Source organism: Geotrypetes seraphini, chromosome 7, assembly GCF_902459505.1.
Source record: "Geotrypetes seraphini chromosome 7, aGeoSer1.1, whole genome shotgun sequence".
In the NCBI taxonomy this organism is placed as follows: Eukaryota; Metazoa; Chordata; class Amphibia; order Gymnophiona; family Dermophiidae; genus Geotrypetes; species Geotrypetes seraphini.
In genome coordinates, this window is record NC_047090.1 from 13,558,666 (window position 1) to 13,585,352 (window position 26,687).

General features: G+C 51.0%; 1 protein-coding gene across 5 annotated transcripts in view; it reads left to right on the forward strand.

Annotated features, from left to right (window-relative positions):
- Positions 1 to 26,687, forward strand: part of CPSF6 (cleavage and polyadenylation specific factor 6) — a 75,526-nt gene that overhangs the window by 16,860 nt on the left and 31,979 nt on the right. For 3 of the 5 annotated variants that reach the window (XM_033951052.1, XM_033951051.1, XM_033951053.1), the window contains exons 8-9: positions 17,344 to 17,497; positions 19,635 to 19,829. In XM_033951052.1, coding sequence (XP_033806943.1) covers positions 17,344 to 17,497; positions 19,635 to 19,824 — 344 coding nt within the window. In that variant the 3' untranslated portion in view covers positions 19,825 to 19,829. The remainder of the gene's footprint in view (positions 1 to 17,343; positions 17,498 to 19,634; positions 19,830 to 26,687) is intronic. The other 2 variants (XM_033951054.1, XM_033951055.1) reach the window with 1 other exon arrangement.

Sequence of the window (26,687 nt, forward strand, 5' to 3'; positions counted from 1 at the left end):
ATCCTGCCCAGCAGTCCGCTCCCGCGGCGGCCCAGACAGGTCACGACCTGTCCAAATCACCAGAAGGGGCCCCCATGCCACCTTGGTTTCCTATTGAGTCCTATCTTCCCATCAAAGTCCTAGCCCTCCGGTCTTGCACATGCACGACCTGGTCGGGTTTCTATACTTATTTTCTGGTTAGCTTTCTCAGTATCCCACGATCCCTTTATCCCTCAGGAATCCGTCCAGTCTCTGTTTGAATCCTTGTATCGTACTCTGCCCAATCACGTCCTCCGGTAGCGCATTCCAAGTGTCCACGACCCTTTGGGTGAAAAAAAACTTCCTTGCATTCGTTTTGAACCTATCTCCCTTCAGTTTCTCCGAATGCCCCCTCGTACCTGTTGTCCCCTTCAGCCTGAAGAATCTGTCCCTATCCACCCTCTCTATGCCCCTCATGATCTTGAAGGTCTCTATCATATCACCCCTGAGCCTCCTTTTTTCCAGAGAGAAGAGCCCCAGCCTATCCAACCTCTCGGCATATGGGCAGTGTTCCAGCCCTCTTACCAGTTTCGTTGCTCTCCTTTGGACTCTCTCGAGTACCGCCATGTCCTTCTTGAGGTACGGCGACCAATATTGAACGCAATATTCCAGATGCGGACGCACCATCGCTCGATACAGTGGCAAGATGACTTCCCTCGTCCTGGTTGTTATGCCCCTTTTTATGATGCCCAGCATCCTGTTTGCTTTTTTTGAGGCCGCTGCGCACTGTGCAGATGGCTTCAGTGATGCATCCACCAGCACTCCCAAGTCTCTCTCAAGACTGCTTTCTCCCAACAATGCCCCCCCCAATTTGTAGTTGAACAACGGGTTTTTTTCCCCTATATGCATGACCTTGCATTTTTCCACGTTAAAGCGCATTTGCCATTTGTTCGCCCAGTCTTCCAGCTTGTCTAGGTCCCTTTGCAGGTCCTCACACTCCTCCCTGGAGCTAACTCTGCCGCACAGTTTGGTATCGTCTGCAAATTTTATAACCTCGCACTTTGCCTCCTTTTCCAGGTCATTGATAAGTTAATGTCTTATTAAAGAAATGACAATTTTGCATGAGGTAAAACTCTTTATAGTTTGTATCTGTATATGGCCATTTGGGGGAGGATGGGCTGAAGAGGGCTTCAATGGCTGGGAGGGTTTAGATGGGATGGAGTAGGTTTTAACGGCGATTTCGGCAGTTGGAACCCAAGCACAGTACCGGGTAGAGCTTTGGATTCTTGCCCAGAAATAGCTAAGAAGAAAAAATTTAAATTGAATCAGGTTGGGCAGACTGGATGGACCATTCGGGTCTTTATCTGCCGTCATCTACTATGTTACTATGTAAATCTTTCCTTTTGGCTAAGTCTTAATAATAATATTGTCATTTATAGCTAAAGAGACATATGATCAAGAAACTGTTTTATTTTACTTTTGTGATTAGGATAAACATACCAAGGGCCTCAAAATAGTACCTGGCGGGCTGCATGTAGCCCCTGGGCTACGAGTTTGAGACCACTGATCTATATACTGTGCCAATCAAGGCAGATTGATGGGCTTTTTTTCTGAAGACAAGCAAGCTATGAAACCCCTAATTGGATGATGGTATCTGACAGAGCCCTGTGCAGTGGAAAAGAGTTTATTAGTTCTTGAAGTTCACAGAATTTTCCAGCATGGTGTGTGGGACTTCCCCTATTAGTGTCATGAAGATTCATCTTAGTTTCTTTTTCCTTGGAATCCTTTGAATGCAACCAAACTGCAGTTTCCTTAACATTCGTCTGGATCAGCTCAGAAATGACTGGCTGGTTGTGCACACCTACCAACAGGTAGAGACTTGATTTCTGTTTCTTGAATGAGCCAATAAGAACCCTGTCCTGCCTCTACTAGAATCAGTATTCTCAGTCTCCAGCAGGTGGTGGATGTGGTAAACTTTTCAGTCTCAACTTTATCTTTCTTATTTAAAAAGGAAAAGAGGTCCTTTGCCTTGTGTGTTGTTTTGTGTTTGTTGTTTTGGTTTTTTTGCTTAGTCTGCATCTGGGCTTCCTTGGGGTTCCTGTCTAGAGCTTGCAGAGGCCAAGGCCTGCTGGTATTCTCTTTAGTCTCGAGGGTGCTACACTCCGGTGGCCAAGTCCTTCCCCTCTCATCACCCCCAGTTTTCCTTCAGGTTCCTGTGGGACCTGATTGCGTATACTTGGTTTGTGTGCCTCAACCTCTTGGGTAGACACTTGAATTAAAAAAAAAAAAAAAAGGAATCTGATTTCATTTGGTAAGAGTTGTGCCTCTCTAGCACCCTTCCCATAGTGTCCCTTTTTTTGCATGTTTTGTGGCGATTGTTTTGGCATTATTGAGTTCTGACAAGCTGCATAAAGCACTGTTCATCAATAATGAGACCTTATTGCCACCAGATCTTGTAATTCGTTTGTGGCTGTAGAGACTGCGGTGATGTCTGCATTGAGTGTTTCCACGGGTTCTCTGGCTTAGGGAACTAATGCACTTACAGATTTGGGGTCAGCATCTGGTTCTCACAGGCAGACAGTGTTGGATTCAGCAGGAACTGCTGCCATGTTGGACTTGCATTTGCCAGCTTTGTAGCAGTCTCCACGGCTCACTCCACAGTCTATCCAGTTCCAGTCTTGGAGATGTGCAGGGTTTCTCCTGGAATTAGTTTTGGCTTTTTTTGCTTAAGCCATCCAAGCCACTGTCTTATCTAAACCCGCATCCTTCTTGGGGTGGGGGGGGTGTCTCTTCTCTTTCTAAACTTAAGAGGATTGCTTGAGATGAGGAGGAAGACAAGACTCGTGGATTATCTGGAGTCAGCCTCCTGTTGGGAGAAGGACCTTTGAAGGACCTTTGAAGGACAGGGAGCAGGAGACACCTGGGGTAGGGGGTTCTTTCCCTCCTCAGAGGAGTTTTTCTCTAGATAGGTTTTTGGTTATTTGAATTGTTACATATGGCTGCAGCTTGATTTTGCTTTTGCTATTTTTGTATCGATATCCCTGCAGTTTAAACAATGTGGTTGATGTGTCAAGACCATAACTTACATTATCCCAGGACAAGCAGGCATGATATTCTCACATGTGGGTGACGTCATCTACGGAGCCCCAGCGCGGACAGCTTTTCAAGCAAACTTGATTGAAGTTTCAAGTTTGCTATGCTGCACCACGCATGTGCATGCCTTCTTGCCCACGAGAGGGCGCATCCCCACCTCGTGGTCCTCAGTTCAGTTTTTTCCGCGGAGCCAGAAGCCCTGTGGAAATTGTGCTCTATCTTTTTTGCCTTCTGACACCGCGTCTGAGTTGTTTTTCTCGGTCGCTGTGCTTGCTTTATTTTTTTTCTGCGTTAGTGTGTTCGGTTATCGTGGAAAAAAAAAAAAAGTTTTTTCAATTGGCTCCAGGGGCTCCTGGTAGCCGCGGCCGCGGGACCTCGTTGCGTTCCCGGCCGTTTTTTCGATTTCATGTCCCGTCCCTTGACGGGCTTTAAAAAGTGCACCCGGTGCGATCGGCTACTTTCTCTCACCGATCCCCACCGGTGGTGCTTACTTTACCTGGGTCCCGAGCACCCCACCGATTCCTGTTCTCGGTGCTCGACTTTTCAGCCAAGAGCTCTCCGCCGCCGTCGTGCCAGAATGGCGGAGCTCTTTGCTGTCGACCCCGCGGCGCAGGCCTCGACGTCGGCCTCGGCCTCAACTTCCTCGACCTCGCCGAGACATCCTGCTTCGTCGAAGCCTGCGTCCTCGACTTCGAAGTCGACGGGGGGTAAGTCCTCGCTTCCTTCCTCAGTTCCACCTTCGAAGAAGCCATCCTCGGGATCCTCGACGGGGGCGGGTGGGTCGTCTTCGGCCCCGCCCCGAGTATCGAAGTCGGGTGCCCCGTGGGAATACTCGAGACCGAGGTCGCCCTCGAGGGAGCACCCGACGGCCCCGGATCTACCGGCCATGATAGGGGTTCCGGTCTTTGAGGACTTGCTCCGTGCCCTCATTGCCTCGGAGCTGTCCGGCGCCCTCGCGCATTTGCAGCCGACTTCGACCGCGAGTGCCCCGGCTTCGGCGGCCTTGGTCTCGGTGCCCTCGACTTCAGCCCCAGGGGTGGCTCCGACCTCGACCCCGACCTTGCCCTCGACCTCGGTCGACCAGCCGGAGCGGAGTGTGCGGCCTCGGGATAAGGTGCGGAGAGTTTGGAGGATCTCTTCCACTTCTTCCTCGTCGAGGTCCTCCCGGGGATCCTCGCCCTCGGGTCGGCCTCGGGCGAAGTGCCGGCCGAGGAAGCCCAAGCGCCTTCGGGGGTCTCCTCGGAGGCGCGGTCGTTCCTCGCTGACCGGGGCTGAGACGCTGCATGTCTCGGAGCTCCGCCTCGGTAATCCAAGGTTGTTCCGTTCCTCCGAGGGAGGGTTATCGAGGGACTTCTCACCGAAGCGGAAGAGGCAGGCCTCGGTGCCTCGTACCCTGGGGACTTCCCACAGGGGTTCCTCGGGGCATAGGCGGTCCCCGACCCCGTCGAGGTCGCTTGGCACAGCCTCGTGGGGCTCGGGGTCTGGTAGGGAACCTAGGTATTCCCGTGAGGCTTCCCCTTCCTTTTTGGCGACGCGAGCCTCTCGATCTCCCTCCCCGCCGTCCAAACCCTCCTCCTTTTCGAGATTTGTGCTTGGTATGGGGAGGGCCTTGGACCTGGATCTGGTGTCCGGTTCACAATATACCAAGGAGTTTTTGGAGGAGCAGGATTTACCTTCTCCCCCGAGGGAGACTCCTCATCTGCCTCTTAATAAAGTCCTCCATCAGACCTTCCTGAGGAACTTGGACTCCCCTCTTACAGTCACAGCGGTTCCATCTAAAATGGAGTCGAAGTACCGTACCATCCCATGCAAGGGCTTCGAGAAAGCGCAACTGTCTCACCAGTCGTTGCTGGTGGAGTCGGCGTTGAAGAAGTCTCAGCCTTCTAGGGTCTCCGCTGCGGTCCCTCCCGGGCTGGAAGGACGGACCCTGGACAAGTTTGGTCGTCGCCTCTATTCCAATTCCATGATGGCGGCCAGGGTCCTAAATTATGCTTTCACTTTTTCATCTTATCTGAGGCAGATGGTGAAGGCGTTACCCCGTTATCATGGGGTAATGCCGGATTCCCATAAGGGTGACTTTGGAAAATTTATGACTGACTTGTCACAACTGCGTCTATACCTTTTTCATGCGGTTTACGACGCGTTTGAGTTGGCCTCCAGAGTCTCCGCCTTTGCAGTAGCCATGCGCCGTCTTGCATGGCTCCGAACGGTTGACCACGGGTACCGCCACAGAAGCAATTTAGACCTCCACCGCAGCGATACCCTCAGAAGTCGACGCCGGCATTCTCTAGGCCTCTGCCCTGGCGCCCTCCGCAGCAGGGCAGAGGGGGCCAACCTAAACCTCAGGCGCAAGGGGCGTCTAAGCCGGCACCGTCTTTTTGACGTGATGAGCGGATGGGGGCGGGCCCCCTCTGCACTCTCGCCGGACCCCCTGCTCATCGGGGGCCGGCTGCGGGCCTTTCATTCGGCCTGGGCTATGATCACGTCAGACGCTTGGGTGCTCCGTCTCATCTCCGAGGGTTACTCGCTGAACTTCTCGACCTCGCCACCGGAACAACCGCCAGGGGCCTCTCTTTCCAGTCGAGCCCAGCTTCCTCTTCTCCTCTCGGAGGCCAGGGCCTTGTTGAACCTTCAGGCAGTGGAGCTGGTCCCCCCAAATCAATGGGGGCGGGGGTTTTACTCCCGTTACTTTTTGGTCCCAAAGAAGACCGGGGACTTACGTCCCATTTTGGACCTTCGGAAGCTCAACAAGTTCCTGGTCCGAGAGAAGTTCCGTATGTTGTTGCTTCCGGTTCTCTACCCTCTGTTGGAGAAGGGGGATTGGATGTGCTCCCTGTACTTGAAGGAAGCGTACACTCATGTTCCGGTGCATCCCGCCTTCCGCAAGTTCTTACGGTTCCAGGTGGGGGAGTTGCACCTTCAGTATCGGGTCCTTCCTTTCGGGCTGGCGTCGTCCCCTCGAGTCTTCACGAAGTGCATGGTGGTAGTCAGGTCTTTCCTTACCTGGACGATTGGCTGATCAAGGCTTCGTCCAGGGAGGGGGTTATCTCAGCGACCCAACAGACTTTCACCTTCCTTCAAAGTCTGGGGTTCGAAGTAAACTTTCCCAAATCGCAGCTGCGTCCTGCTCAATCCCTGCAGCTTATCGGGGCCGTGCTGGACACGGTTCGCCTTCGTGCGTTCCTCTCCCCTCCGAGGTTGGAGGCTCTGCTTCGACTGTGCCGTCAGATTTCGCTGCAGCGCTCCGTCTCAGTGCATCGTCTGATGATTCTGCTTGGCCACATGGCGTCGACGGTTCATGTCACACCGTTCGCCCGCTTGCACCTGAGACTCCCTCAGTGGACCTTGGCCTCCCAGTGGCGTCAAGATCGGGACCCACTTTCCTTTCCTATAACAGTGACTCCTTCCTTGAGACGCTCGCTCCGTTGGTGGACCAACTCTTCCAATCTTTCCGGGGGTTTGCTCTTTCTCGTCCCTCCGCATCGCAAGGTCCTGACCACGGACTCTTCGGAGTACGCGTGGGGGGCTCATCTCGACGGTCTGCGGACTCAAGGTCTATGGTCGGCGGAGGACCGTCTTTGTCACATCAATGTGTTGGAGCTTCGTGCCATTTTTCTGGCAGCTCGAGCGTTCTGCCACCTGCTGCACGATCAGGTTGTACTCGTGCGGACGGACAACCAAGTGGCAATGTATTATATAAACAAGCAAGGGGGGACGGGCTCGTGGTCCCTGTGCCGGGAAGCCCTGCGCCTTTGGGAATGGGCGGTCTCCCAGAACATTTTCCTGCGGGCGGTTTACATTCAGGGAGAGAAGAATTGTCTGGCCGACAAACTCAGTCGTCTTCTCCAGCCGCACGAGTGGTCGCTCAACTCCCGAGTTCTGCGCGAGGTCTTCGATCGCTGGGGGACTCCTCAGGTGGATCTGTTTGCCTCCCCGGAGACTCACAAACTGCCCCTCTATTGTTCTCGGGTGTACTCCCCGAACCGTCTCGAGGCCGATGCCTTCCTTCTAGACTGGGGAGGGAGGTTCCTTTATGCGTTTCCTCCTTTCCCTCTGATCTTAAGGACGTTGGTTCATCTAAAGTCATCCAGAGCCACTATGATTTTCATTGCGCCTTGTTGGCCTCGTCAGCACTGGTTCTCCCTGCTCCTTCAACTCAGTGTCAGGGAGCCTCTGCTTCTGCCTGTTTTTCCCTCTCTGCTGTCTCAGAGTCGGGGTTCGCTGTTGCATCCCAATCTTCAGTCCTTGCATCTGACGGCTTGGTTCCTTTCCCCCTGACTTCGGTTTCTGTTTCTCAGTCGGTCAGGGAGGTGTTGGAAGCCTCGCGCAAGGTATTGACTCGGCTTTGTTATTCCCAGAAGTGGACCAGATTTTCATCCTGGTGTTCCTCGCACCATCTGGATCCGAGTTCGGTTCCGGTGTCCTCGGTTCTGGAATATTTGTTGTATTTGTCTAAGTCGGGGTTGAAAACGACTTCCATTCGGGTGCATCTCAGTGCTATTGCTGCTTTCCATCGGCATCTAGAGGGGAGATCTCTCTCTCTTCATCCTCTAGTGGTTCGTTTCATGAGAGGTCTTGTGAATGTTAACCCTCCTCTGAAACCTCCTCCTGTGGTTTGGGATCTTAATGTGGTCTTGGCTCAGCTGATGAAGCCTCCTTTTGAGCCTATTGACAAATCTCATCTTAAGTTTCTCACTTGGAAGGTGATTTTTCTGATTGCGCTCACCTCAGCTAGGCGAGTTAGTGAGTTGCAGGCTTTGGTTGCGGACCCATCCTTTACTGTGTTCCATCATGACAAGGTGGTTCTTCGCACTCATCCTAAATTTTTACCTTAAGTTGTGTCTGATTTCCACCTCAATCAGTCCATTGTTCTTCCGGTGTTTTTTCCGAAGCTCCACTCTCATCCTGGGGAGGCGGCGCTTCACACGCTTGACTGTAAGAGGGCGTTGGCTTTTTATCTTCAACGCACCAAGTTTCATCGGAAGGTTCCTCAATTATTTTTGTCCTTTGATCCTAATCGGTTGGGATGTCCTGTTTCCAAGCGCACCTTGTCCAACTGGTTGGCTGCTTGTATTTCTTTTTGCTACGCTCAGGCTGGTCTCGAGCTACATGGTCGGGTCACGGGACATAAGGTACGAGCGATGGCAGCTTCTGTTGCTTTCCTCCGGTCTACTCCGATGGAGGAAATCTGCAAGGCCGCCACTTGGTCTTCGGTTCATACTTTCACCTCCCACTACTGTCTGGATACGTTATCCAGGAGTGACGGCCGGTTTGGCCAGTCAGTTTTACGAAATCTGTTTTCCTAAATTGCCATCCTCCAACCTGCCCTTGTTTAGTTGGCTTGGAAGTCACCCACATGTGAGAATATCATGCCTGCTTGTCCTGGGATAAAGCACAGTTACTTACCGTAACAGGTGTTATCCAGGGACAGCAGGCATATATTCTCACAACCCGCCCTCCTCCCCGGGGATGGCTTCTTTGCTAGATATGGAACTGAGGACCACGAGGTGGGGATGCGCCCTCTAGTGGGCAAGAAGGCATGCACATGCATGGTGCAGCATAGCAAACTTGAAACTTCAATCAAGTTTGCTTGAAAAGCTGTCCGCGCTGGGGCTCCGTAGATGACGTCACCCACATGTGAGAATATATGCCTGCTGTCCCTGGATAACACCTGTTACGGTAAGTAACTGTGCTCTACTACATATTTCGGTAGCACTATTAGACATTCACAGTGCTGTACACAAAGTCCGTGCTCAGTAGAAACAAACTGGATACGATTTTATAAGTTTTATGTATTATGGGAAATGGTCCAAAATGGACTTGTGTTTAGATTTAGTAATAGCTTCTATCATGTAAGGTTAAACTCAGAAGCATTGGAAATATTTTTTAATACTAGATCTGGAGTGCTTCAACCTGTGCAACTGGCAACCTTTCTATAGCTGCAAGTGGTCTCTGATCTCTCTCTTCTTGTGTGAACGTGCAAGAATGTTAATAATAATGAGAAATAGTCACTGAGACTAAACTTAGTCAGTGTCTTTCCTTTTTTTTAATGGCTCTTTGTTTAAGGGTTATTTCTTGATAATAATCTGTGTAGCTTCTTCCCCATTATTTTGGACTGTTGTAGGAAGTAAATTGAATTATTTTTCCTGAACTGTTTCTATGTGCAGTTTTATTTTGCTTTTCCACTTTTCTGTACAAGCATTTTTGCTTGGGACATTGTTTAAAATACAAAAAAAGTGGTCTTATAAGTTGGATTCTTTAGCACTCTCCAGACCAGTAGAGGTTAATCTTTACAAATGGGTATATATCCAATCATGACCAGCAGGTGGAGACTGAAAACAAAACTGTGGGACAGTATATACTATCCTCCCTTCTCTATTTCCCTCAGTCAGCAGGTGTTGATGTGATCTGTACCCATCTCCCTTGGTAGGGCTGTTGGAATTTGTTTAGGGGGTTTATTGTCCCTGTTTTTAGCCGGATGGAGCTTGGGCGGGCCCTGTTTGGGGGTTTGTCCGACCTCGGGGGTGTCAAACCCAGCGGGTCTCGAGCAGGGTCCCTCCCCCCACTTCCTCCACCTCCCCACATTTTTTTAGAGGAGCCTCAGCAGTAAGCCTTGCCCCCTAAATCAAGCAAGGCATATTGCTTCGAGAGCCTGTGGAGTCTGTTCTGTAAAAAAAAAAAAAATCCTGAGGTAGTGCTGGTCTGGAGGGTTGTTTCCCTTTAAGAAAACTGTATTTTACTGTATTTTTTCAACTAACCGGCACTTTTTTTTACAGCTAGGTCGCGTATGGAGCAATGAGCATTTCTAAAGGGAAAAAGTGCTCATTGTGCTCCAGGCGCGAGGCACTCGCGGCCGGCCTGTGCAAGCGGTGTTCAGGCCGGTGCAGTGGAGGAGCTCCGTCGGCAGCGGCTGCAGGCGCCCAGAGCTCCCCGCCGATGGTGCCTCGCGAGTCGGCAGGGAGTAGTGGGGAAGCCCGGTCTTCCCCAACCGCCCACGGAGGGATTCCCCGAGCCGCCGACGGTCAGGTTGTTGGGGATTCCCTCTCAGCTGATGTTTTGACAGCTGATGCCGGCTTGCCTGTTTTAGCGGCTGGGACTGTTCAGGTTTCTCAGCCGCTACAGGCTATGGAGGGAGCTTTTTTGGCGGGAAAGTCGCCATCTTCTCAGTCTGGCCCCTCCATTTTGTCTTCCACCTCAGGTGACCTTCCCCCTGTATTGGAAAAACAGGGGCAGGTTTCTGCTGGGTCCCCTGCTGTGGCAGGGAGTCCCTTGGGACCCTCGGGGGTTTTTTCTCCTGATTTCTTTTTTTCTTTGTGCAGAGCCTATTTTCAGGCGGCTGGGGGTCCCGGATGCGCCCAGGGGGTTTCGGGGAGTGGGGTTTCCTCCGCGCTCCCTGCGGCTTTGCCTCTCTCGTCTGTTGTGGCGTCCCCTCCTCCTCCTCCCTTGTCCAAGCGTCCGCGGGTGTCGTGGGACGAGGATTTATGGTCGGAGGAACGTGTCGGTCTGGATGAGGACCTGGACCCTTCTGAGGATTTCCAGGACCCTCTCGAGGGGACGGCCGCTGGCGGCGGGTTGTCGGGTTTCCCGTCCTCCGGCGAAGAGGCGTCCGTCGTGCGCCTTTTTCAGAGAGATGAGCTGCCGGACCTGATTCAACAGGTTTATTCGGTGTTGCGTTTTGAGGATGTGCCGCCGGAGACTCCGCGTGTGGGGGACCCTCTGCTACAGGGGATCCGTTCCGTTTCCCGCTCTTTTCCTATGCATCAGGATATTATACTGGAACAGTGGAAAACGCCGGAGGCGCCGTTTCGTTTGGCGCGCAGCATGGCTCGTTTGTATCCCATCCCAGAGGGGGATCGGGCTACTTTAGCATCGCCAGTCGTAGACGCAGTGGTCTCGGCGATTTCTAAGCGGCATACCGTGCCTGTTGAGGGCGGTTCTGCCTTGCGGGACTCTGAGGAGCGCAAGTTGGAGAACATCCTTAAGCAAGATTTTCAGGTCTCTGCCTTTGGGGTCCAGGCGGCTATTTGTGGGGGGCTGGTCGCTCGCGCCGTGTTTCGGTGGGCTGAGCGTGTCCTGGATCGGGAGTCTGATGACTGGTCTTTGGTGGATCAGGAGGTGGCGAAGATTGAGATGGCTGCCTCGTTCCTCTCAGATGCACTTTATGACTTGATGCGGATCTCGGCTAAGTCTATGGCCTTTGGCGTGGCCGAGCGGCGTATTTTGTGGCTGCGCGCTTGGTCGGCGGATGCTGCGTCCAAAGCTAAGCTTACTAAATTTCCCTTTCGGGGGTCTTTTTTGTTTGGGGAGGAATTGGATAAGTTGATTCAGACTCTGATGGACTCAAAGGTGCCCCGTCTGCCTGAGGACCGTGCCCGCCCTGCGTCTCGGGGTGGCGCTGCCCGGAGGCGTTTGCGGGAGTTTCGCAAGTATCGCCCTGGGCGTGGGGCTGTTTCTTTCCCGGCTCCAGGGTTTTCCCGGGGTCGGTTCTTCCAGCGCATGCAGCCCTTTCGGGGGGCCCGTCGGGGGGCAGGGAATCCCTCCGCCGGTTCCCCCGCTTCCCGTCCTGCACAATGACTCCTTGCCGGCGCCCCCTTTGGTTCCGGTGGGGGCCCGGCTGCGCGAATTTTTCCCCAAATGGGCCGAGATCACATCCGATCAGTGGGTCCTGGAGGTGGTGCGGGACGGTTATGCCCTGGAGTTCGCCCGCTCTCTGCCAGACCTTTTCCTCGCCTCTCCATGTCAGACTCCTTGGAAGACGCAGGCTTTTCGCCAGACCCTTCAGCGCTTGCTAGATCTCAAGGCAGTTGTTCCGGTGCCCCCTCCGGAGTGGGGCACCGGCAGGTACTCCATTTACTTTGTGGTGCCCAAGAAGGAGGGGACCTTTCGGCCCATCCTGGATTTGAAAGGGGTCAACAGGGCTCTCAAGATTCCCTCTTTCCGCATGGAAACTCTGCGGTCGGTCATTCTGGAGGTTCAGCCGGGGGAGTTTCTCACTTCTCTCGATCTGACGGAGGCCTACTTGCATGTTCCCATTCGGGCCTCTCATCAGCGCTTCCTTCGCTTTGCGATCTTGGGTCGGCACTATCAGTTCTGTGCGCTTCCCTTTGGTCTGGCCACGGCTCCCCTGACGTTCACCAAGGTGATGGTGGTCGTCGCGGCAGCCTTGCGGTCCAGGAGGGCATCCTGGTACACCCCTACCTGGACGACTGGTTGATTCGGGCAAAGTCGTTGCAGGAGAGCTCCCGGGTTACGGCTCGGGTGGTGGAGTTTCTCCGGTCGCTGGGCTGGGTGGTCAACCTTTCCAAGAGTCGGTTGGTCCCGGCTCAGCGTCTGGAGTACCTTGGGGTTCTGTTCGACACCTCCTTGGGGAAGGTCTTCCTTCTAAAGGCCCGGGTGAGAAAATTGCAATCTCAGATTCGTCTGCTTTTGGCGTCCTGGTGTCCTCAGGCGCAAGATTTCCTCCAAGTCTTGGGGTCGATGGCGGCGTCCTTGGACGTGGTGAGGTGGGCGCGGGCCCACATGCGTCCTCTCCAGTATGCTCTGCTCCGGAGGTGGTCTCCTCAGAGGCACGGGTTGGATGTTCCGGTTCCCCTGCGAGGCTTGGCGCGCTGCAGTCTGCGTTGGTGGCTCCGGACCCCTCACCTGGATAGGGGGTGGGTCTGGATCTTCCGCAGTGGACGGTGCTCCTTACAGATGCGAGTCTCCTCGGTTGGGGGGCTCAGTGTTTGGGTCACTCAGCTCAGGGCACCTGGTCCACGGAGGAGGCCTCCTGGTCGATAAACGTGTTGGAGACCAGAGCGGTCCATCTGGCGCTGTTAGCTTTCCACTCCCTTTTGTTGGGCAAGTCGGTCAGAGTCCTGTCGGACAATGCCACGGCGGTGGCTTATGTCAATCGTCAGGGGGGCACCAAGAGCACTCAGGTGGCGCAGGAGGCGGCTCGGCTCATGGTTTGGGCGGAGTCTCATCTTCTGGACCTCTCGGCCTCTCACATAGCCGGGGTAGAAAATGTTCAGGCGGACTTCCTTAGTCGTCACTTCCTGGATCCAGGAGAGTGGTGTCTTGGCGCCGTGGCGTTTCAGTTGATAGTGCAGGCTTGGGGGCAGCCCCTGATGGACCTGATGGCCACGAGTGGCAACGCGTGGCAACGCCAAAGTGCCCCGCTTCTTCAGTCGTCGCAGGGACGGTCTGGCCGAGGGTCTGGATGCTCTGGTCCAACCATGGCCAACGGAGGGGCTGTTGTATGTGTTCCCTCCTTGGCCATTGGTGGGCAGAGTACTTCTTCGCATTGTTCACCATCTGGGTCTGGTGGTTCTGGTGGCTCCGTATTGGCCTCGACGTCCATGGTATGCGGATTTGGTGAGGCATCTGGTGGCGGATCCTCTTCCTCTCCCTCTCTTGGACGATCTTCTGACGCAGGGTCCCATTCCCATGTTCGACCCGTCTCCCTTCTGTCTTACGGCTTGGCTCTTGAAAGGGGTCGCCTTAGTAAGAAGGGATATTCAGATAAGGTGATCTCTACACTCTTGGGGTCCCAGAGGCTTTCTACCTCTCGGGCTTATGTGCGGGTTTGGCGTCTCTTTGAGGGATGGTGCCGGGCGCGGGGAGTGGTCTCTTTTCGCGCTTCCCTGCCTAACATTCTAGAGTTCTTGCAGGATGGCCTGGATAGAGGCCTGGCTTGGTCTTCTCTCCGGGTTCAACTTGCGGCCCTGTCGGCTTTTCGAGGGTTGGTGACAGGTCAGCGTTTGTTGGCCATTCCTGATGTGATTCGCTTTTTGCGGGCAGCCAAGTTGCTCAGGCCTCCCCTACGGCCCTCTGTTCCCTCTTGGGATCTCAATCTGGTTCTCTCTGTGTTGGTGCGCCCGCCTTTTGAGCCATTGGATGGCTGTTCGCTGAAGGACCTTACTATGAAGGCGGTCTTTTTGGTGGCCATTACTTCCGCTAGGCGAGTTTCTGAGCTTCAGGCTTTCTCTTGTAGGGCTCCCTTCTTGGAATTTTCGAGGGAGCGGGTTGTCTTGCGGCCTGTTCCTTCCTTTCTGCCGAAAGTAGTTTCTCCTTTTCATGTCAATCAAACGGTGGTCCTCCCGGTCTTGGGTAGTCGGGAGGGCTCTTCTGAGCAACGGCAGCTGCGCAAGTTGGATGTCGGTCGGGTCCTCCACTCTTATGTGCAGCGGACCCGGGAATTCCGGAAATCCGATCATCTCTTTGTCCTTCTGGCGGGTCCTCGTCGGGGGGCTGGCGCTTCTAAGGCTACTATTGCGCGCTGGATCAAGGAGACGATTGCTTCCGCTTATCTTCTGAGACAGAAGCCTGTTCCGGAGTTTCTCAAGGCTCATTCCACTCGGAGTCAGGCAGCTTCTTGGGCTGAGTCGTCGCTCGTGCCTCCAGTGGATATTTGTAAGGCTGCAGTTTGGTCCTCTTTGCATTCCTTTGTTAGACATTATCGGGTAGATGTTCAGGCGCGTCGGGATGCGGTGTTCGGTGAGCGTGTTCTGGTATCGGCCCTTCGGGGGTCCCACCCGTGAGAGGGACTGCTTTGGTACGTCCCATTTGGTAAGATTAACCTCTACTGGTCTGGAGAGTGCTAAAGAAGGAGAAATTAGGTTCTTACCTGCTAATTTACTTTCTTTTAGCTTCTCCAGACCAGTAGAGGTCCCCACCCTGTCTGTTGTTGTTGTTGGGGCTGTTTTGCGGGTAGTTTTTGTTTTTTGCTGCGGGTTCTAGTATTTTTCTAGGGCCGGGGAGAATTGAAGAACAGCGGCTGTGGCTCGGCTGGCTTAGCTGGCGAGCTGTGGGGACATTTTCCTTCGGGTATTTCTCCTCTGCATTTTCCAACAGCACTTGGGTATGTTAGTTGTTACTCCTGTTCGGAGTATTGTTTTTTCTTTCTGTTTTCCAGTTCTTGGTTCTGCTTGGCTATTCGGCAGACTGAGGGAAATAGAGAAGGGAGGATAGTATATACTGTCCCACAGTTTTGTTTTCAGTCTCCACCTGCTGGTCATGATTGGATGTATACCCATTTGTAAAGATTAACCTCTACTGGTCTGGAGAAGCTAAAAGAAAGTAAATTAGCAGGTAAGAACCTAATTTCTCCTTCTAATAAGGCTAGAAAAAGCATGACATACAGATTGAGGAAGTCTGTTTCAGGTATTCAGTAAGGTACAGGTGAAAAGAACAGAGTCACAGCTTAGTGACTTACTTATCTGATGAGCTGAACAGCTTGCCTCATTCACCGTTCTGTGCAAGCAACAGAAAAAAATGCATAAAATCCAATAGCAGACAAGATGAATGAATGCACTTGTAGGTGAGAGAAAGAGGGAACCAAGTGAAGTGACTTGAGAAGAGGGTTTGTGCGAGTGCAGCAAGAAGGCTGCTAGAATTTTGAATGGATGTGAAATGGTTCAATAGAAGACCTAAGAGTAGCATCTAGCAGAAATGATGAAAATGTGGATAATGGCTTTAGTAATGTGTTTGAATGTTAGTGATGAATAATCATAGAAATGTCAGGATTTTAGCAATATGTGGAGAAGAAAGGGTAATAGCTAAAGTTAAGCCATCTTTCTACAGCCTTTACGTTAGTCTCCTATCAAACCTTCTGTTTTGTCTTGGGACCTCGGTGTAGTACTGAGCCAGCTGATACAAGCTGTCTTTGAGCTTCTAAACTCATGAATTGAAGTATCTGATCTGAAAAATCATCTTTTTGTCAAGATGCAGAATCGGTGAACCCCAGACTTTAGTGATTTTTCCCTGTAAGATTTTTCAAAAATAACGCAGTTCTACACACCCAACCTGTTACTTCTTCAGATCCCATTACCCTATTGTGTTGTACTTCCACCTTAATCAGGCATTCTCAATTTTTTTTTGCCTGTGGTTTGTATGCCTCCCAGTGGTAAACATGCCTTGCATGTACTGGATTGTAAGAGCCTTGGCCACTTATCTGGAGTGTTCAAAATCCCTTAAAGTCTACTCCTAGCTTAGCTAGGACTAGTAGGGTGTATCTCCCTTTACTTATGTCCAGGCAGACTTAAACCTAAAGGGATGTGTCAAGGATCATGATGTCAGAACTGGGGTGATAATGGCATCTCTATTGAGTATTGAGGATGATATACACAAAATTTCTGGAAAACTGCCTCATGGACTTTTCTCTACACATTCGTTGTACGTGACTGTTTTGATGAGAGATGTCTGGTGCAGAAATAGGTTTGATTTATCTGTCATGATGACTTTCCAGCTCTTCCCTCAAGCCTTCCTTTCTTCCTTTTCAGGTTGTCTTCTTAAAAAAGTGGGGGGGAAAAAGATAAGGGATCTATTATGTTCTTATTGCTTAGTTTTTCTAATTTTCACTTTTGTTAAAGGCAGCCTCCAGCTAGGGATTCTCATCAGTGAGGACTTCATATCCTATTTGTCCTCTGAGAAATCAAAGAAAGAATAGCAGGATGTTGTCCCATCTGTTCTAGAAGCTCTAGCATTCCAGCTGTCATTGGCTCAGTGTAGAGCCAAGGTGGCTCTGCATAAGAACATAAGAAGTTGCCTCCGCTGGGTCAGACCATAGGTCCATCGTGCCCAGCAGTCCGCTCCTGTGGTGGCCCATCAGGTCCATGACCTGTAAGGTGATCCTTTGCCTAAAACCCTTCAAGCCCCTTTATCCCTTACATAATCCTATCTATACCTCTATCTGTATCCCTCAATCCCCGCATCCATCAGGAATTTATCCAATCCTTCTTTGAAACCCGTAATGTACTCTGTCCTATCACAACCTCCGGAAGCGCATTCCAGGTGGCCACCACCCTCGGAGTGAAAAAGAACTTGCTAGCATTGGTTCTAAACCTGTCCCCTTTCAATTTCTCCGAGTGCCCCCTTGTTCTTGTGGTTCCCGATAGGTTGAAGAATCTGTCCCTCTCCACCTTCTCTATGCCCTTTATGATCTTGTAAGTCTCTATCATGTCTCCTCTGAGTTTCCACTTTTCCAGGGAGAAGAGCCCCAGCCTTTCTAAGGTTTTCCATACCTTTTATCATTTTCGTCGCTCTTCTCTGAACCCTCTCAAATATCTCCATGTCCTGATACTAGTATAAGAAGTCTCATTCATACAGGGATGACCGTATTGGAAAGATCTGTAAACCTCTAGGACCTCTTTGCACTGCATTAGGACATTGTCTTACTGTTCTCAAAAAAACATCTGTAATAAGTAAGAACCTGTGTGTTTATCTTCTGCTGGGAAAGGCATACATTGTATAAGACACAAGTAATGAATTTAATGTTTATTTGACATCTTAATTATGGATCTTTTTTTTCAGGAGACTATGGCAGTGCTATAGAGACATTGGTAACTGCAATTTCTTTAATTAAACAATCCAAAGTGTCTGCTGATGATCGTTGCAAAGTACTGATCAGCTCTTTACAGGATTGCTTGCACGGAATCGAATCTAAGTCTTACGGCTCTGGCTCAGGGTAAGATATTTATACCTGCTCTCAGCTGCTTCAGCTCTTCAATTCCTTACCTGTTGCATCAACTTCTCATACCAATGCAGAGGTAGAATATTTAGAAAAATTTAAAGTGCAGCCCAAATTGCTTGGGGCAGGACCTCAGAACTCTCTTCCTTTTGTATCATTTTATTTTAATTTTATATTTGTTTGTTTTTGCTTGCCTGTTTTCTCTTTCCTCTCCACTTCTGTCCCAGCCTTTTCTGCTCCTGTCAGTATAGCAATAACTTCTGGCTCCAGCCTCTGGTCTTTTGGCCCCTCTCAGGCCAGGCTCTTCTGCCCAGCAGCAGGTGCCAAGTTTTAAGCCCTGCTGTATTGGAGAGAGATTACACAAAATTATTAGATTTTCTTTGCTGTAAATTGCTTTATTCTGAAGATACTCCTGGGGAAAGTTCAGTGCTTCACCTAAAATAGCACAATGTAAAACCACAAAGTGCCCCTGTCGTTTCAATGTTGATCAGATTTTGCATAGGCTAAATTTCAATAAATACCACACTCTATTATCCTTAGTTGTTGCACAGAAATTTCTTTTTTTTTTTTTTCCAAATCTTTATTCATTTTAACAAATACATCAAGTGTACATTAAATATAAATTATCATAATACATTATCACTTGAAAATTCCATCACAATATGTATCTAAAAGTTTTATATCCCATCCCCCTCCCATAACCATACACAAATAATAAAGTTCTTATGTATATTAATCATTTAAAATATGCAAATATGTTGCACAAAAATTTCATAGAGAAATTCAACGGTCTCGTATCCTTTTAACTGCTATTCTATACAATTCGATTTCATTTATGGCCTCAGCGGCTGCGCTCAAGTCCCATAATTCATGTAAAACTTGAGCTTACCAGCAGGTAGTCTCCTCATCGGCCTTTCAATATTTTTTAATTCTTAAATTACTTTCCCAGTGATTTAAATAAATAATTTAAGAGAAAACTTATCTGATTCTCATATAGATATACTGAATGGGGCTCTGACGTGAATTCAGCGTTTCACATTCTGAGCTGTTTCAAGGAGGATTCCCCATTTAAAAACTAACACCATTCTCTCCATGTCTGTTTGGAGACACGAATTATGGGACTTGAGTGCAGCCGCTGAGGCCATAAATGTATTAAATTTCTATATGAAATTTCTGTGCAACAATGAAACAATAAAACAAAGAGAAAGGGTTCCAAACTAAACTGCAGTAAAAAACAACCGAGAGCAAACAAAACAAAACTGCAGATATGTACAAGACGTAGGCAAAAATTTATTGTGACAAAAAAATAATTATATGCAAACCCTTTTACCAATCAGGGGACCCGACACGGTCCGTGTTTCGGACAAACCTTCGTCAGGGGTCCATGGTAAAAAAAGGGGGATAACAAAAAAGTCACAAAAAACTGTAGAGTAGCAGCTCTGTTCACAGAAGCCCAACTCACAGCAGGTGACTTTGCTGATGTCCCACTCCACGGATATTTACCGCTCAACTCCCAGCACCAGTCACAGAGCCGCTCTCAACCCCGCCCCCCAGTACTGTAGCTAGTGACGAGCCGCGTGGGGGGCGGGGTTGAGGGCGGCTCTGTGACTGGTGCTGGGAGTTGAGCGGTAAATATCCGTGGAGTGGGACATCAGCAAAGTCACCTGCTGTGAGTTGGGCTTCTGTGAACAGAGCTGCTACTCTACAGTTTTTTGTGACTTTTTTGTTATCCCCCTTTTTTTACCATGGACCCCTGACGAAGGTTTGTCCGAAACACGGACCGTGTCGGGTCCCCTGATTGGTAAAAGGGTTTGCATATAATTATTTTTTTGTCACAATAAATTTTTGCCTACTTCTTGTACATATCTGCAGTTTTGTTTTATTTGCGAAACAATGAAATAACAGTATGAATAACTAAGGATAATAGAGTGTGGTATTTATTGAAATTTAGCCTATGCAGATTAACCTCACTCAATGAATTAATAATACTCAAGCCGAATTAGGTAATGATCAGATTTTGCTTGCATTTAGAGGTTGGTTCATGTTCCCATGCTTTGCTGCCTTAATACATTTTTACAACAGTGGGTTAAAAAATGATATCCAGCTAGTTTTCAGCTAATTATTTATCTATCAGTAGGAGGGAGCGGTCGAGAGAGAGAGACCACAGTAGGTCACGAGAAAAAAGTAGACGTCACAAATCCCGTAGCAGGGATCGCCATGATGACTACTACCGGGAGAGAAGCAGAGAACGAGAGCGACACCGTGATCGAGAACGTGATCGAGACAGGGAGCGCGATAGGGAGCGAGAGTATCGCCATCGTTAGAGAAGGTGGGTGTATTGTTGGTGGTACTCAGTGTTGATTTAATGTAGTGTTCCTCCAGTTAGACTTGCTGCTGCTGATGTATTTGGTGAGTAATAATTTTTTTTACCATCTTTCCATTTTTCAAATCGGGCCTCTCAGGCTGTAGTCACATCTGGTGTTAACATCTCTGTCCGTTTTCTCACATGTTGGATTTCAGCATATGATTTCCACTGACAACTAGATCTGTTTTGTTTGCTAACAGCAACATGCTCAATTTCGCACATCACAATAAGCCCATTGGTGTAGTTGATTTCTGTTTTTTTTTTCTTCCAACCACATTCCTTGAAATCCATATATTCATGAAGTCTATATCTAATTCAAAGAACATGTTATCTGTTCCTCTTGTTCATGCTTATCTCACTACATTTCATTTCATTTCATTTATTCAGATTTGATATCCTGCCTTTCACTAAAGACATAGTTCAGGTTATAGTAACCTTTGACATATAGTGTGTAGATGACTTTACATAACAAATTACTCCAATAGCTTAAAAATATTGTGATCTCAAAATATAGACCCATCATTTCATTCCAAAAGTGTCTCCCAGTTTTCCACTGGTCAAAAGAAAACAAATTTCAACCAAACTCATCAAAGGCCTTCCTTCAAAATATTTATTTCTAAAAACAAAGATAATTTAACTTACAGTGACTCTGCCTTATCTGAATACTACAGTATATAGCCATAGAGGAATAATGGAGCAAGAAAGACCTCGTTTAAATGTAAGACACACTTTTCCTTCTCACATGCTTTTTTATATACTCTTAATTAATTTAAATAAATTTGATCTATTTATTTCTGAAAGCTGAATGCAGAAAAGTGGTAGATCCTGATGACATCTTGATCAACTAAAATCTTATTTGTTGTTCTAATACAATGAACGTTTATTTGCAACATTATGCTAACTGCAAACCTATTTCCATCGACTGCAGCTTGAAAGCAGGCTTATTTTTGCATTGGTTCAGTGAATACACCATGGTCTTGATATAAATTGCTACAGTAAGTAACTGCTTTGATTGGAGTCTGGTAAGTTGGGGAAAAAACATTAGTAACAGTCCTCACTATTAAGTTTGGAACAAGAGCATTAAAGAGAGGTGGGTTGTGCACTTCAAAGCTGCTAGTTTTTGTACGAGCAGCATATCATTATTTGCCCAACAAAAAAGAAAAGATCCTGATCCCGGGGGGAGGGGGCTGTAACATTTGAATTGTTCATAAGAAACAGTTTTGTACATTGTGTAAATCATTTTTGTGTGTAAAAGCTTTTTACACTTGTAAATAGGCTCTTATTAGATAATTTCTAAAAGTATGCACAGTGCAAACTATTGCATAGTTGTACAGTAGGCAGAGCATGGATGGAGTCGCAGTTTATGCATGTAAAGTTTGCACTGACATTAACTCCTGTTCTCAAGCAGGTGTAAGTTTTACACCTTGAATGGTTGGTGCTATTGCTGCTACATTTGTGCTAGAGTTTTATAAGGTCACATCAGTGCCTTTGTGTCTTTATAAAATAATCTTGTAAACACTCAGAAACTACTTCTATTACTACCAATATGAATATATATTATAAACTACACAGTATAGTGAAAAGTGCTCAGTGCCTTAAAACTCGTACAAGGGAAATCAGGAACCATCATTGCAACTAGAGAATGACACGGTGACTTGTTTCCCACGGCTAGCCGCGGGTAACCCGCAGTAACAGGGGAAGAAATCGACTGGTTGCTTTGGGTACCGGGACAAGGCCATACACTGCCCCATAGAGTAGTGAATGGCCTTGTCCCTGCAGTAAACGATCTGCCGCGAGTTGCCTCCCTTCCCACCCCCTCCCGGTCATCGATCACAGGTGCAGCAGCAGCCCCCTCATGAGTCCAGCAGCCCCCCTCCCTCTCTTCTCGCAGTTCTAACAGCCCTTGCACCTTCTCTCTCTCTCCCTGATCGCCGGTGGCAACAAAAAGAAAAATAGAATACACAAATCTTTGACTCTCCTGGGCCTACCAGTCAGTTGGAAGCTTCTTGCACGTAGTGCTGCTCTGGGAATCTTCTTCTCCGGGAACCTTCTTGAAATGGATGTATAGGAGACATAGGGAAGGGAGACGATGTAACTGAAACATAGAGTTACATCAGAAGGAGGGACTCGGCAGCAAGAAGGTTCTCGGAGCAGCGCTGCATGCAAGAAGCTTCCAACTGGCTGTTAGGCCCACCCTGGGAGTTGGGAAGAGGCAAACCCAGAAGAGTCACAAGTTTGTGTATTTTTTCTTTTGCTGCTGTCAGTGATTGGGGAGAGAGAGGGAGGGTGCGAGGTCTGTTGGAACTGCGAGAGGGAGGGAGGGGGACTGGTGCTGTACCCATGAAGGAGGGTGGGGTTTGGGAGGTGTTAGTTTGGGCTGCTGAAGGGAAGGGTGGCAGTTACTGGATCTGGTCTGGGGATTGAGGGGAGAAGGGAAACAGATGCTGGGCCCATGTGGTGGGTGGAGTGGAGCTGGAGAGAAGGAGGGAGGAGTTTTGCTTGGGCTGCTGAAGGGATGGGTAAGAGTTACTGTGGCTGGGCTGGAGCTGAAGGGGAAGAGTGACAGTTCTTTAGCACTCTCCAGACCAGTAGAGGTTAACTTTACGATTGGGTATATATCTAATCATGACCAGCAGGTGGAGACTGAAAACAAAACTTTGGGACAGTATATCCTAGCCCCTCCTCTCTATTTCCCTCAGTCTTCTTTCAGTCTCCAGCAGGTGTTGAGTGATCTGTACCCATCTCCCTTGGTAGGGCTGTTGGAATTTGTTTAGAGGTTTATTGTCCCTGTTTTTAGCCGGACGGAGCTTGGACGGACTCTGTTTGGGGGTTCGTCCGACCTCGGGGGTGTCAAACCCGGCGGGTCACGAGCGGGGTCCCTCCCCCCACTTCCTCCACCTCCCCATATTTTTTTAGAGGAGCCTCAGCAGTAAGCCTTGCCCCCTAAATCAAGCAAGGCATATTGCTTCGAGAGCCTGTGGAGTCTGTTCTGTAAAAAAAAAAAAAAAAAAAAAAATCCTGAGGTAGTGCTGGTCTGGAGGGTTGTATCCCTTTAAGAAAACTGTATTTTACTGTATTTTTTCAACTAACCGGCACTTTTTTACAGCTAGGTCGCGTATGGAGCAATGAGCACTTCTAAAGGGAAAAAGTGCTCATTGTGCTCCAGACGCGAGGCACTCGCGGCCGGCCTGTGCAAGCGGTGTTCAGGCCGGTGCGGTGGAGGAGCTCCGTCGGCAGCGGCTGCAGGCGCCCAGAGCTCCCCGCCGATGGTGCCTCGCGAGTCGGCAGGGAACGGTGGAGAAGCCCGGTCTTCTCCGTCCGCCCACGGAGGGATTCCCCGAGCCGCCGACGGTCGGGTTTTAGAGGATTCCCTCTCAGCTGATATTTTGACAGCTGATGCCGGCTTGCCTGTTTTAGCGGCTGAGACTTTTCAGGTCTCTCAGCCGCTGCAGGCTATGGAGGGAGCTGTTTTGGCGGGAAAGACGCCATCTTCTCTGTCTGGCCCCTCCATTTTGTCTTCCACCTCAGGTGACCTTCCCCCTGTTTTGGCTAAGCAGGGGCAGGTTTCTGCTGGGTCCCCTGCTGTGGCAGGGAGTCCCTTGGGACCCTCGGGGGGTTTTTCCCCTGATTTTTTCTTTTCATTATGCAAAGCCTATTTTCAGGCGGCTGGGGGTCCCGGTTGCGCCCAGGGGGTCTCGGGGGGTGTGGTTTCCTCCGCGCTCCCTGCGGCTTTGCCTCTCTCGTCTGACGTGACGTCCCCTCCGCCGCCTCTCTTGTCCAAGCGTCCGCGGGTGTCGTGGGACGAGGATTTGTGGTCGGAGGAACGTGTCGGTCTGGAGGAGGACCTGGACCCTTCTGAGGAATTCCAGGACCCTCTGGAGGGGACGGAAGCTGGCGGCGGGTTGTCGGGTTTCCCGTTCTCCAGTGACGAGGCGTCCGTGGTGCGCCTTTTTCAGAGAGATGAGCTGCCTGACCTTATTCAACAGGTTTCTTCGGCTTTGCGTTTTGAGGACGCGCCGCCGGAGACTCCGCGTGTGGGGGACCCTCTGTTACGAGGGATCCGTTCCGTTTCCCGCTCTTTTCCTATGCATCAGGATATTCGGGATATTATTCTTGAGCAGTGGAAAACGCCGGAGACGCCGTTTCGGCTGGCGCGCAGCATGGCTCGCCTGTATCCCATTCCTGAAGGGGATCGGGCTACGTTAGCTTCGCCAGTCGTGGATGCGGTGGTCTCGGCTATTTCCAAGCGGCATACCGTGCCTGTTGAGGGCGGTTCTGCCTTGCGGGACTCTGAGGAGCGCAAATTGGAGACCATCCTTAAGCAAAATTTTCAAGTCTCTGCCTTTGGGGTCCAGGCGGCTATTTGTGGGGGACTGGTCGCTCGCGCCGTGTTTCGGTGGGCGGAGCGGGTCTTGGATCGAGAGTCTGACGACTGGTCTCTGGTGGATCAGGAGGTAGCGAAGATTGAGATGGCTGCCTCATTCCTCTCGGATGCTCTGTATGACTTGGTGCGGATCTCGGCTAAGTCCATGGCTTTTGGCGTGGCCGCAAGGCGTGTGTTGTGGCTGCGCGCTTGGGCGGCGGATGCTGCGTCCAAAGCTAAGCTTACTAAATTTCCCTTTCGGGGGTCGTTTTTATTTGGAGAGGACTTGGATAAGTTGATTCAGACTCTGTCGGACTCGAAAGTTCCCCGTTTGCCGGAGGACCGTGCCCGCCCGGCGTCTCGGGGTGGTGCGGCCCGGGGGCGTTTGCGGGAATTTCGCAAGTATCGCCCTGGGCGTGGGGCTGCTTCTTTCCAGTCTCCGGGGTTTTCCCGGGGTCGGTTCTTCCAGCGCATGCAGCCCTTTCGGGGGGCCCGTCGGGGGGCAGGGAATCCCTCCGCCGGTTCCCCCGCTTCCCGTCCTGCACAATGACGCCTTGCCGGCGCCCCCCTTGGTTCCGGTGGGGGCCCGGCCTGCGCGACTTTTTTCCCAAATGGGCCGAGATCACGTCCGATCAGTGGGTCCTGGAGGTGGTGCGGGACGGTTATGCCCTGGAGTTCGCCCGCTCTCTGCCGGATTTTTTCCTCGCTTCTCCGTGTCAGACTCCTGGGAAGACGCTGGCGTTTCGCCAGACCCTTCAGCGCTTGCTAGATCTCAGGGCAGTAGTTCCAGTGCCCCCCCCGGAGTGGGGCACGGGCAGGTACTCCATTTACTTTGTGGTGCCCAAGAAGGAGGGGACTTTTCGGCCCATCCTCGATTTGAAAGGGGTCAACAGGGCTCTCAAGGTTCCCTCTTTCCGTATGGAAACGCTGCGGTCGGTCATTCTGGCGGTTCAGCCGGGGGAGTTTCTCACTTCTCTCGATCTGACGGAGGCCTACTTGCATGTTCCTATTCGGACCTCTCATCAGCGTTTCCTGCGCTTTGCGATCTTGGGTCGGCACTATCAGTTCTGTGCGCTTCCCTTTGGGCTGGCCACGGCTCCCCGGACGTTCACCAAGGTGATGGTGGTCGTCGCGGCAGCCTTGCGGTCGGAGGGCATCCTGGTACACCCCTACCTGGACGACTGGTTAATTCGGGCCAAGTCGTTGCAGGAAAGCTCCCGGGTTACGGCTCGGGTGGTGGAGTTTCTCCGGTCGCTGGGCTGGGTGGTCAACCTTTCCAAGAGTCGGTTGGTTCCGGCTCAGCGTCTGGAGTACCTCGGGGTGCTGTTCGACACCTCCTTGGGGAAGGTCTTCCTCCCAGAGGCCCGGGTGAGCAAATTGCAGTCTCAGATTCGCCTGCTTTTGGCGTCCCGGTGTCCTCGGGCGCGAGATTTCCTCCAGGTCCTGGGGTCGATGGCGGCGTCCCTGGACGTGGTGAGGTGGGCGCGGGCCCACATGCGTCCTCTCCAGTATGCTCTGCTCCGGAGGTGGTCTCCCCAGAGGCACGGGATGGATGTTCCGGTTCCCCTGCGAGGCTTGGCGCGCTGCAGTCTGCGTTGGTGGCTCCGGACCCCTCACCTAGTTCAGGGGGTGGGTCTGGATCTTCCGCAGTGGACGGTGCTCCTTACGGATGCGAGTCTCCTGGGTTGGGGGGCCCAGTGTCTGGGTCACTCAGCTCAGGGAACCTGGTCCACGGAGGAGGCCTCCTGGTCGATCAACGTGTTGGAGACCAGGGCGGTCCGGCTGGCGCTGTTGGCTTTCCACTCCCTTTTGTTGGGCAAGTCGGTCAGAGTCCTGTCGGACAATGCCACGGCGGTGGCTTATGTCAATCGTCAGGGGGGCACCAAGAGCACTCTGGTGGCGCAGGAGGCGGCTCGGCTCATGGTTTGGGCGGAGTCGCATCTTCTGGACCTCTCGGCCTCTCACATTGCCGGGGTAGAAAACGTTCAGGCGGACTTCCTCAGTCGTCACTTCTTGGATCCGGGAGAGTGGTGTCTCGGCGCCGAGGCGTTTCAGTTGCTAGTGCGTGCTTGGGGGCAGCCCCTGATGGATCTGATGGCTACAAGTGGCAACGCCAAAGTACCCCGCTTCTTCAGTCGTCGCAGGGACGGTCTGGCCGAGGGTCTGGATGCTCTGGTCCAACCGTGGCCAACGGAGGGGCTGTTGTATGTGTTCCCTCCTTGGCCATTAGTGGGCAGAGTACTGCTTCGCATTGTTCGCCATCCGGGGCTGGTGGTCTTGGTGGCTCCGGATTGGCCTCGTCGTCCGTGGTATGCGGATCTGGTGAGGCATCTGGTGGCGGATCCTCTTCCTCTGCCTCTCGAGTGCGATCTTCTGACGCAGGGTCCCATTCCCATGTTCGACCCGTCTCCCTTTTGTCTTACGGCTTGGCTCTTGAAAGGGGCCGCCTGAGTAAGAAG